Source organism: Neoarius graeffei, chromosome 2 (assembly GCF_027579695.1).
Source record: "Neoarius graeffei isolate fNeoGra1 chromosome 2, fNeoGra1.pri, whole genome shotgun sequence".
Classification (NCBI taxonomy): Eukaryota; Metazoa; Chordata; class Actinopteri; order Siluriformes; family Ariidae; genus Neoarius; species Neoarius graeffei.
In genome coordinates this window covers 44,822,255-44,834,683 of record NC_083570.1, presented here as the reverse complement: position 1 = coordinate 44,834,683, position 12,429 = coordinate 44,822,255, and the positions used below count along the sequence as shown (strand labels likewise).

General features: G+C 42.6%; 1 protein-coding gene across 1 annotated transcript in view; it reads left to right on the top strand.

Annotated features, from left to right (window-relative positions):
- The first annotated feature begins 274 nt into the window (after nucleotides 1–274).
- washc3 (WASH complex subunit 3) overlaps nucleotides 275–12,429 on the top strand; it is a 39,726-nt gene continuing 27,571 nt past the window's right edge. Inside the window, exons 1-3 of the mRNA XM_060914294.1 lie at nucleotides 275–420; nucleotides 510–608; nucleotides 4,208–4,273. Coding sequence (XP_060770277.1) covers nucleotides 370–420; nucleotides 510–608; nucleotides 4,208–4,273 — 216 coding nt within the window. The 5' untranslated portion in view covers nucleotides 275–369. The remainder of the gene's footprint in view (nucleotides 421–509; nucleotides 609–4,207; nucleotides 4,274–12,429) is intronic.

Below are 12,429 nucleotides of genomic sequence, written 5' to 3'. Positions count from 1 at the left end.
GAGGAAGTTACGGTCATCTGAAAAGTACATATTGCTACCAACACACTGGAATGGGTAAGCCAGCTGTCTGAGGTAAGATGGCCGCCATGTGCGGACGCTCGACTTCGTTGACGAGGCACCTAGTCTTCTATGTAAATCCATGGGTGGAAAGGCCAGCTGTCCACAAACTTCCGGCCGTGCAGTGTGCTCGGAAATGTAAAGACTTTTAATATGGCGCCTGCACTTCCGGGAGTGGGCGGAGTTACTACGAGTGTCACAGGTCACGTTAAAAGTCACGTGAGTCGCTCTTCCGTAAGGGCGCTGGTAAACACAGGCGAGCGGCGGCGCAGCGCGTTGAAGGGTTAAAGGCGTCGGGAGAAGCGGGGCATCATGGATGAGGACGGGCTACCGATTGTCGGTTCAGGTGTGGATCTGACGAAGGTCAGTGGCGGCGCTGGCTAAGGGTTCTGCAGCTGCTTCTGTAATGTCTGTGTTGAATGTTGATGTGAACTCGGGTTTATTTCCTCCAGGTTCCGGCGATCCAGCAGAGAAGATTCGTCGCTTTTCTCAACCAGTTCATCGTCCACACGGTCCGCTTCCTCAACCGCTTCTCCACCGTGTGTGAGGAGGTAACTAATGCTAACGCTAGAGTTAATGCAGTCTAATTATATTTTCCGATGTTGTTGGGACGACGTGGGGACGCTAGGATGGCATTAAGACGACGTGGGGACGTTAGGATGACATTAAGACGATGTGGGGACGTTAGGATGACATTAAGACGACGTGGGGACGTTAGGATGCCATTAAGACGACGTGGGGTCGTTAGGATGCCATTAAGACGACGTGGGGACGTTAGGATGCCATTAAGACGACGTGGGGACGTTAGGATGCCATTAAGACGACGTGGGGACGTTAGGATGCCATTAAGACGACGTGGGGACGTTAGGATGCCATTAAGACGACGTGGGGACGTTAGGATGGCATTAAGACGACGTGGGGACGTTAGGATGGCATTAAGACGACGTGGGGACGTTAGGATGGCATTAAGACGACGTGGGGACGTTAGCATGGCATTAAGACGATGTGGGGACGTTAGCATGGCATTAAGACGACGTGGGGACGTTAGGATGGCATTAAGACGACGTGGGGACGTTAGGACGACGTTGTGGGGACATTAGGACGTTTATTTTCTCTTTTTTTTCGTCTCATGATGTGGGGACGTTAGGATGACATTAAGACGACGGGGATGTTAGGATTACCTGGGGACGATGTGGGGATGTTAGGACGACGTTGTGGGGACATTAGGACGTTTCTCTTTTTTTTTTTCTCTCATGACGTGGGGATGATGTTTGGACGATGTTGGGACAACATGGGGACGTTAGGATGACGGGGACGTTGTGGGGATGTTAGGACGACATTGTGGGGATGTTGGGATGACGCGGGGACGTTAGGATGACGTTGGGGGTCGATGTGGGGAAGTTAGGGGGACGATGTTGGGGGACGTGGGGAAGTTAGGATGACATTAGGGGGACGGCGTGGGGACATTAGGACGTTGTTGTGGGGATGATGTTGACATGACTGTCCTATATGTGACAAGCTGGTTCCAGGTAGGATGTTGTTTGGATGCTGGGACATTGTGGCGGGTTTCGTAGTGACGACGCAGATTATATTCTTTGAAAACCGACACACTTTCTTTACATACAAGACAAACTGCACGGTCCTTACACTGAACGAAAAAATAATCGGTGGTCCACTGTTCTTTAAAAACTCTGCACTCTCTGTCAGCTTTTCGCTGACCGCTAGCCATTTTGCTGTCCTGAACACTGACAGTTCTCCGCGCGTGCGCTGCCTGTCACTGCTTGATTGCAAGCATATGACGAAAATTCGGAAAATATGAATAGTTCATTTTATAACTAAATATCAATTTTAATTGATAAAATCAACAAAATACAAGATGCAGACATGTTGTTATTTGCCAAAAAGCAATTTAAAAAAATAGGCCATGACCACTTTTGGGGATTGCCTCATAGGGCCGGTTCAAGCGGTGGGGGGCAGAGGGGCTGGGGGGGTGGGCCGGAGTCAGCCCGCGGGCCGTAGTTTGATAACCCCTGATCTAAATTGACCATGGTTGCAAAATATTGGCCAAAAATACGCAAACACTACGAAATATGAAAGTAAGATGAAAAAGAAACATTCTGTTGCCTTATACTGCAAGACTAAAACAAAATAAAACTGTCAAAACTCACCTTTTCAGTGATAACGTCCGCACAGATCACCCGCGTAACAGAAAGACCGCAAATGGAAGCGCGATCAACTTCTAACTGTTGGAGTGGAAAATTCCATTCTACACATGCAAATTGTTAATGTGTGTCCTTCCCCGCACACAAATAACACGCTACGGTAAAAAATAGACCACAACTCATTTTATAGCTCAGAAATTCATACAAGACCAGCTACCATCGTAACATATTCTGTAAGAAACATATTCTATACCTAACTTTCAGCTTTCGTTTTAAAAAACAAAATCGCAGATTTATAACTAAATGTTTATATGGCGTAGTGATTTTAAGTTCCTACTTTGGTGAGGTCGTGACCTCGACCCTGAGGCTTTCCGTTTAGATCGAAACACACGATCGTATTGGTTTTGGGTCTGTGGGAAATGGAGTTACAACGGTGATCAAATATTTTGCATGATGTTTTATTACAGTTATGATTATTCTGTGAGCGCACCAATCCTTAGGTGTATAAAGTTACAACTTAAAATACGGTTAGTGATAACTGTAGACTTTTCAGTGGACTACAACCTTTTTAAGGGAATGCGATGTAGTCAACCGTTTATCATGTCCCAGATCAAGCCGCCATTTTTCCACGAATTTGCAGAATTTTTTGCCAAATTCTGAATATTCACATCGAAGATTTATTTTTATCTGTATTATTTCTTGCGTCATTTTATTTCAAATTAAAACCAACATCACCATTCAAAACCGTATAGTTTATTGACTGAGTATATTTAGTGCAGTACCCCCACAGTACCCAGTTTCTGAGACAGACCCATATAACTCCTAAAGTGTAATAGAAAGAGGTCGTTGTTGAAGAATGGAAAAAGATTGATGTTGCAAAATGTCGCCAACTTGTTCATTCCATGCCTAGAAGACTTGGTGCTGTCATTAAAAATCATGGAGGCCATACAAAGCACTAGATGGAGTAGTTTTTGTTGTGGGGTGCACTCATTTTTGCACCACCCTAATTTGAGTAAAACTGAAAAATGTGTAATCTAAGTTATATTATTAACCTTACTTTCCCGTTATAAGTTAAACAGATGTTATATTAAACTTTGTCGTGTCAACATTTTGGAAATTGTTTAAAATGTTACTTTTCAAAGCGGGCGCACTCATTTACGCTCAGCACTGTAGGAGAGGAGTTCACCAATAAAAGCGGTGATTGTACAATCCATGGTCTGTCACCTACTTTGTGATGTGAAGTTTGCTATCAGTCTCAGCAATTCCTGACCCAAGCAGTGAAACTCCCCGCCTTCTCACCTACTGCTCCGGATAGGACGAACACGGTGTTCCTGCCCTGTCGCTCTTTACTGTAAAAGAATAAGTACTAGTTCATCATCACTTGTTGACCCCGTCATTGATTTGTTTTAGTGGAACGCTCACATAATCACATTGCTTTTAATGTGTATAATGTTAAATTCATTAGTGTGGGTTGTTTGTACTTTTTGAATTAATTGTTTCTTCGCACCGGCGGCACGGTGGTGTAGTGGTTAGCGCTGTCGCCTCACAGCAAGAAGGTCCGGGTTCGAGCCCCGGGGCCGGCGAGGGCCTTTCTGTGCAGAGTTTGCATGTTCTCCCCGTGTCCGCGTGGGTTTCCTCCGGGTGCTCCGGTTTCCCCCACAGTCCAAAGACATGCAGGTTAGGTTAACTGGTGGCTCTAAATTGAGCGTAGGTGTGAATGTGAGTGTGAATGGTTGTCTGTGTCTATGTGTCAGCCCTGTGATGACCTGGCGACTTGTCCAGGGTGTACCCCGCCTTTCGCCCGTAGTCAGCTGGGATAGGCTCCAGCTTGCCTGCGACCCTGTAGAAGGATAAAGCGGATACAGATAATGAGATGAGATGTTTCTTCGCACCATGCTGTATGTGTACAGACCTGGAGACTGCATGCACAATAACTAGCTTTTCTTTTTCCCCTCTCTCTCGCTCTCTCTCTTTCTTTTTTGCTGTAGAAACTTGCAACGATATCGTTACGGATCCAGCAAATCGAAACAACACTCAGCATCTTGGAAACAAAGGTGAAGTTTCTATTTGAAGATGATGATTTACTTCTTTCTGAAAACTTACTGTGTTTTTTTTATTTTTATTTTTTAAATCTTTATCCTTTAACGTTGCTCCCTAAGCCAAAATTGGTGTATAGATTAGCATCTGTTTTCCACATCAGACTTCCCCTCTGCTGGCTCTTCATATGACAAAATAAATTTTTCACCAAGATATGTCTTCCTTTTAAATGGTTAAATGTTCAGTAGTACAATTTTACAGTATCCATTAAGTCAGTGTTTCTCAACCACTGGGCCTAGTGGGCTGCGAAACTTTTTTTTTTTCTGAGTTTGAAGACAAATACTAAATGGTTCAGGATGTCGTAGTGTCCCAAATCCGGTAACTGGTTTGCTGTATACTCAGGGCTCAAAATTCGTGGTGGTCCGGTCGCCCGAGGCGACTTAATTTGTCATTTGGCGGGTAATTCCTGTCACTAGGCAGCCCGGCTGGCTAGTTGAAAATAAAAAAATATATATGAAGCGAAGATTCAGACTAGCAGGGCTGTGAAAAATCCGTGGAATTCCGCGAATTTGGCCGCCAAAAATATAATTTTGCAATAAAAAATTGGGGTAGGGGTTATTGTCTACCGACCGCTAGTAGTCTCGTACAGCGAGTGTCACCGAGCCGGCGAGTCTGGGAAAGAGCCTACCGCAAATTGTTCTTTCTGTAACGACATTGTAATTTTTTTGGTGTCTTTTTTTTTCTTTTGCGCGAATCTTGTTCTTTTCGTTTTACCATTGTGCTCTTTAAACACGCTTTTGATATCAACGGTTTTGAAAAGGAGAATTTCATGGTATGTCCGCGTCACGGAGGGACATCGTTCAGAGGGAGGACGGTGAGATCGACGATGTCAAACATTGACAAGGAAAACGGCATCAAAAATCCATGGAATTGGCGATGGCTGGAGTTTAAAGCCGGTAGTGAATATCTCCATGAGCACATACGGAAGATAAAAGAACCGGGGAAAGCTTACTGCATCTTGTGCCATCAGGATGTGAAGTACGGTTCTGGTGGAAGAACACGTTTGGTTGACCATGTTAAAGGAAAAAAACATGCGGAATTGGTGAAATTGAAGCTGTTGAACTATAGATTACCAGGTAGACCATCTTGTTCACATTTATTATTTATGTAGTTTTAACATGTTATTGTTCATAATGTTCATTGTTATCATGAATATGTAATGAAAGAGAGACCAAAAGAGCAAGGAAAAGCCATATAGAAAGTCAGAAAGAAAAGAGGAGGCTATCTAAGCTGAAGAAACTGCTAACAAAGAAAAGGAAATAAATATAAATATTGACTTGTAAATAGTTTTTGACTAGAATCTGTCTAACATGAACAAGAAAGACATTTTGGTATTGAATCAGTTCAAAAACAAGAACATTAGTGTCTATTATTTAATAGTCAGTCTAGAATTTCCCCCCTGGAAAAGACATTATGGCACCCAATGAATTGATACGAATCGACACAAGAATATGAGTGAATTTACAATATGAGGTATGTTATTGATATATTTTCATTCTTCAAGTGAATCCTTATCAGTTAAAAGGTAAATCAGTTCATATTGTATTATTTCAACATAATAATAACAGTTCAAATTAAACAGCATGGTTGAGAAAATATTTGCTTTCAGGAGATGCTTCAAATCTACCAATATACACAAAATCTGTTCAGCTTCTGGGGCCCTGCGGCCCCCAGGCCCCCGCTAAAATTGTTTCCTCGGATTTTGTCATTTCTATTTCACAGTCCTGGACTAGGGCTGTGTGATATATCAAATATACTCGATATATCTCTGAAAATTCTGTGTGAGATACATAAAATTATTATATTGTAACTATCGAGTATTTTATGGTCATCTGCCGACTTGCGTTTGTTTTGTTTTTGTTATGTTTGTTTAAAACCTTTTCCGGTGGTTTTCTCCATGTCCCTCAGGCAGTAGCGTGAGAGGCTGCCTAAGGGTAAAAAAAAAAACAATGACGGGGGACGATGGCGGATGGGTTAGTAGCGTAGTTTTCAGCTCGCCCAAGTCGGTAGAAATAAATCCACTCAATTTGAGTAACTCAACATACAGTCGTTATAAACTTTGAGATGAGTGGTCACCGAAGCCGGAGAAACACTAAAATCTCAAAGAAAACTCGAACAGTCTACAAAAGAAGAGGTCTCCGACGAAAGTGAAGCGTCAGAGAAAATGGATCACGCCGAAACACTGAAAGCTGGACTCGCTAGCATCAGCAGGGATATACGGGACCTCAAGCAAGACTTCCATAAAGAGCTGACAACATTTAAAGATGAACTCAAAGGTGAAATGAAACTAGAAATCGCTACCTTAAGACAAGACCGAGCGAAAGCTTACAGAAAATCTCAAAGAACTTAGGGAGCAGAAGACGAGCATAACCGAGGCACAGGCTCACATAGTGGAGTTGGAGGAGTACAACATGGAGACAAGCAGCCTCCTAACGAAACTAACCAAACAGACACGCCAGGTGCAAGACAAACTAACGGACCTTGAAGCGAGGTCTCGGCGAAATAATGTCAGGATTTTCGGATCGCCTGAGGACACAGAAGGAAGCTCCATTACAGACTATCTAGACCAACTTCTTTTAAAAGAGCTGGAACTACCCGAAGGAACCAATCTACAAATCCGTGCCCACAGAGCCCTCGCACTAAAACCAGGTCCGGGCGGTGCTCCGAGAGTAGTAGTGGTCAACTTTCTCAAGTTTGAAACTAAGGAGATGGTCCTACAGAAAGTCTGGCAGAAGAAGGGGATACAGGTGGGCAACAAGAAAATCCAATTTGACCACGATTACCCCATCGAAATCGTTCAAAAGCGCAAAACGTATCTGGGCGTCAAGAGAGCACTGAAAGAAAAAGGGATCCGTTTTCAGACCCCATTCACGAAAATAAGAATCCATTGGAACAACAGTGTCAAGCGCTCCGACAATGCGAGGGATGCAGCGCAGGACATGAGAGCAAGGGGATTAACCGTGGATGTACCGGACGTGGGGCGAGCGGAGGAGATGACTCGAGGTGCTCCGGGATGGCAGCGAGTGGGAGACGGCACATCGAGCGAAGGAGAAGTTGCAAGAATACCAGAGGAGACCTGATATAGTGGGGCAAAAAAGTATTTAGTCAGTCACCAATTGTGCAAGTTCTCCCACTTTAAAAGATGAGAGAGGCCTGTAATTTTCATCATAGGTACACTTCAACTATGAGAGACAGAATGGGGGGAAAGAATCCAGGAAATCACATTTGTCTGATTTTTAAAGAATTTATTTGCAAATTATGGTGGAAAATGAGTATTTGGCAATAACAAAAGTTCATCTCAATACTTTGTTATATACCCTTTGTTGGCAATGACAGAGGTCAAACGTTTTCTGTAAGTCTTCACAAGGTTTTCGCACACTGTTGCTGATATTTTGGCCCATTCCTCCATGCAGATCTCCTCTAGAGCAGTGATGTTTTGGGGCTGTCGCTGGGCAACACGGACTTTCAACTCCCTCCAAAGATTTTCTATGGGGTTGAGATCTGGAGACTGGCTAGGCCACTCCAGGACCTTGAAATGCTTCTTACGAAGCCACTCCTTCGTTGCCCGGGCGGTGTGTTTGGGATCATTGTCATGCTGAAAGACCCAGCCACGTTTCATCTTCAATGCCCTTGCTGATGGAAGGAGGTTTTCACTCAAAATCTCACGATACATGGCCCCATTCATTCTTTTCTTTACACGGATCAGTCGTCCTGGTCCCTTTGAAGAAAAACAGCCCCAAAGCATGATGTTTCCACCCCCATGCTTCACAGTAGGTATGGTGTTCTTTGGATGCAACTCGGCATTCTTTCTCCTCCAGACACGACAAGTTGAGTTTTTACCAAAAAGTTCTATTTTGGTTTCATCTGACATTCTCCCAATCCTCTTCTGGATCATCCAAATGTTCTCTAGCAAACTTCAGATGGGCCTGGACATGTACTGGCTTAAGCAGGGGGACACGTCTGGCACTGCAGGATTTGAGTCCCTGGCGGCGTAGTGTGTTACTGATGGTAGCCTTTGTTACTTTGGTCCCAGCTCTCTGCAGGTCATTCACTAGGTCCCCCCGTGTGGTTCTGGGATTTTTGCTCACCGTTCTTGTGATCATTTTGACCCCACAGGGTGAGATCTTGCGTGGAGCCCCAGATCGAGGGAGATTATCAGTGGTCTTGTATGTCTTCCATTTTCTAATAATAATAATTGTTCCCACAGTTGATTTCTTCACACCAAGCTGTTTACCTATTGCAGATTCAGTCTTCCCAGCCTGGTGCAGGTCTACAACTTTGTTTCTGGTGTCCTTTGACAGCTCTTTGGTCTTGGCCATAGTGGAGTTTGGAGTGTGACTGTTTGAGGTTGTGGACAGGTGTCTTTTATACTGATAACGAGTTCAAACAGGTGCCATTAATACAGGTAACGAGTGGAGGACAGAGGAGCCTCTTAAAGAAGTTGTTACAGGTCTGTGAGAGCCAGAAATCTTGCTTGTTTGTAGGTGACCAAATACTTATTTTACCGAGGAATTTACCAATTAATTCATTAAAAATCCTACAGTGTGATTTCCTGGATTCTTTCCCCCCATTCTGTCTCTCATAGTTGAAGTGTACCTATGATGAAAATTACAGGCCTCTCTCATCTTTTTAAGTGGGAGAACTTGCACAATTGGTGGCTGACTAAATACTTTTTTGCCCCACTGTATTTAACATCTTGTCTGTGCAAAAAGGTAGCAGGGGGCTTCAAATAACACTGAGCTGGCTCAATTCATGTTGAACTAACGAGGCAGTAAAAATGACGTTGGTTGAGTTAATTAATACAAAAGTGCCTCAGATACTACAGTTCAATAAAGAGTAATACCGACAGGGCGAGGGATACTAAGGTTGGACTTGTCTAGACTAAGCTGGGCACGGGTCTAGGGATGGGCCCTCACAGGGGAGGATTTCTCATCCACCCACCAGCAGGGACTAGGGGGAGAAGAAGAAGAATCCCCATGTGGAAGTTACACAATGTTCTTAACGTTGTTTATGTCCAAGTTCATGTAATTTTTGAGCCGCTTGGGGGGGCACATACGCACAGTAGTGAAGTAATATGGTATGTAATGATCTGAAAGTAATGTCCTTAAATGTAAATGGTCTAAATACACCTAAAAAGAGAGGAACAGTCATAACAAAATAGAAAAAACAGGGATCGAAACGGGCGGTCGCCCACTCACCAATGCGAGTTGGAAAGGGTACGGGCGACTAGTGACAACATGTACTCGACCGAGTGGGCGACTGGCTCACCACGCTATATATATCAAACTACTCCCTGCCTCGATGGTTTCTATCAACGATTCTCGCCCATTTTAAGCAGAACTTGGTCTATTTTACCGTTTTTTTACGATAATTTCAATAGATTTTGTGAGGCATTTGTCAAGTTGGCATAGACGCGGGCGCCGCCATATTGTTTATGTGCGCAGTACACACTGCTACATGCAGCATGGCTGCGCGAAGCTTCGTTTCTTCCCGTTCATTTTCGTTGCTGCCCGTGAAGACAAATGTAACTTGAACCGCTATTGGTCAGATAGATTAGACCCCTGCGAAGTTTAAAAGTCCTTGGCTTGACATTTCTGACAGCTATCAAAACAAACGGATATCGCTCAACAAGTATGGAGGAGGGGGGTGATGAGCCAGAGCAGCCTGCAGGTGATGAGAGGGAGTATGTGGCAGGAGATGTCGAGCCCCAGGAGAGACAGAATGAGGAGGTGGAAGATGAAGATGACGAGGAGGCGCAGCATGATGTGGTGTATGACCCGATAGATGATGATGATGATCTGGATGAGGGTTTTGAAGATAATGAGATGACTGAGGAAGAAGTTTATAGACGGTTGAAATTGATCACTCATGTATAATATGGTTGTATTATATGAATAAATATATAAAATCGGCTTGAAATTTGTAATTATAAATACGGACCAGTGCTACTCCATTCGGACCAGTACCTCTGAGAGGCACTGGTCCAAATGGACCAGTGCTCCCAAATTCCCGTTTCGTTCCCTGAAAAAGAAAAACTACGTGTCATATTTTTACAGGAAACTCATCTGTGCCAGACAGAACATGAAAAATTTAAAAAAATTGGATTTAGGATTTCATATTATAGTACATATAAACAAGGTCGTAGAAGGGGGGGTTATGACATTAATCCCAAACTCAGCTATGTTTGTATATGAAAAGGAAAGCCAAGATAAAGAGGGAAGATGTATGGGTTGTTTTACAATCAGGGTACAAAGTTTGTGTCGCAGGGGTCCAAAATTCAAATTGATTCAAACTGGTTCTTGTACCAGTTTTTAAGTGAAGGACAAGTTAAAGAACAGATTTCAGGTCTTTTTTTTTTTTACGTGTGTATGGTAGTTTTGTGTAATCTGCTATAAGATAAAGAAGATTAAGTGCAGCTTTAAGCAGGGCTGGGAGAAACAAATGAAGTGATTCTCGGAGAGGACATTTTTTTTTTTTTTTGACAATTCAGAATCCACTACTTCCATAGTGCTTTTAACCTATAGGGCCTAGCGGTCACATACGTGGACAGCACTTTTTAGAAATTCAGAACAAGAATCCACTTATGTGGACGTACTTTTTCTCAAAAAGTACATCTTATCAAAGATGATGCTTAGTTTTTATTCTAATCAGGTTCTAATAAGCCCAAATAGCAAAAAGAAATAAAAAATGCATGTAAAAAAAACAGCTTGGGTCTTAGGAGGTTAAATATAAGGCTGTAAGCTTTGTGTTAGTTTTGTCTAATATTTATGTCCCAATATCTTGACCACATTTTAGGATGAAAATAATCATTTTAGATATGTTATTTTATATTGAAAAATTAGCTGTCTTGGAGAGGACTTTTTTTTTGACACAATCACATACTAATTTGATCAAAATAGTCTGAAAACTTACTGGCATTCAACATTGAAACTTAACTATGTTTCCAATGATATGGAACCAAATATGTGTTTTATGGTATAAAGAATGATGTAAGTGCATCCCTTTTGGAGCTACCTGTGGTCAAAAAAGCACTTTTTCTAAATGACACGAGTAATTTTGCTAAATATGACACATATTGGCATACATTCACCAAAAATAACGCTATCACCAAATTTTTTTGCATGGTAAATAGAGCTCTCACAGGGCTACAATAAACAACCAAGTTTATTTAGTCGAGCCTTTTGATATTGAAGATAATAAGCGTTAAATGTGATTTTTAGCTTGCGTACCCTGATTGTAAAACAACCCGTATTCTAGTGAAAGGAAAACTAGAAAATGAACCTGTTACGTTGGTAAATGTTTATGCACCTCCAGAAAGCAGTAAACACTTCTTTAAATCCCTGTTTAATGTTATTGCAACAGAAATGGAAGGTACTTTTAATCTGTGTGTGTGTGTGTGGGGGGGGTTTCAACATAGTCATGAACCATAACTTGGATACAACAAGTTTAAAAGGAAATAAAAAACAGATATCAAAATTTGTAAAGTTATCTTTAGAAGAAATGGGAATGATAGACATATGGAGACGTCTCAACTCTACTGAAAAGGACTTCACACATTATTCGGCAACACAATGTTCATTCAAAAATAGATTATTTTTTCATAAATATACATATATAGACACAGAGTGATTGAGTGTAAGATCGGAGGTGCTGATATCAGGTCATAACGTATTATTTCTAAAAATAAATCTGAGTGCTAGGAAAAGACAGACAATCTGGAGACTAAATATAGGAATACTAAATGAAGGACTGGTGAAAGATTTGAAGGAAGACATTAGGCAATATATGGAGGAAAATAACAATGGAGAGGTGGGCCCACACACTATATGGGACGCTTTGAAAGCGGTTGTTCGAGGAAAGATAATAGCAAGAACCACATTATTTTAAAAAAATTAGAAGAGAAGCAGGGCGGCACGGTGGTGTAGTGGTTAGCGCTGTTGCCTCACAGCAAGAAGGTCCGGGTTCGAGCCCCGTGGCCGGCGAGGGCCTTTCTGTGTGGAGTTTGCATGTTCTCCCCGTGTCCGTGTGGGTTTCCTCCGGGTGCTCCGGTTTCCCCCACAGTCCAAAGACATGCAGGTTAGGTTAACTGGTGACTCTAAATTGACCGTAGGTG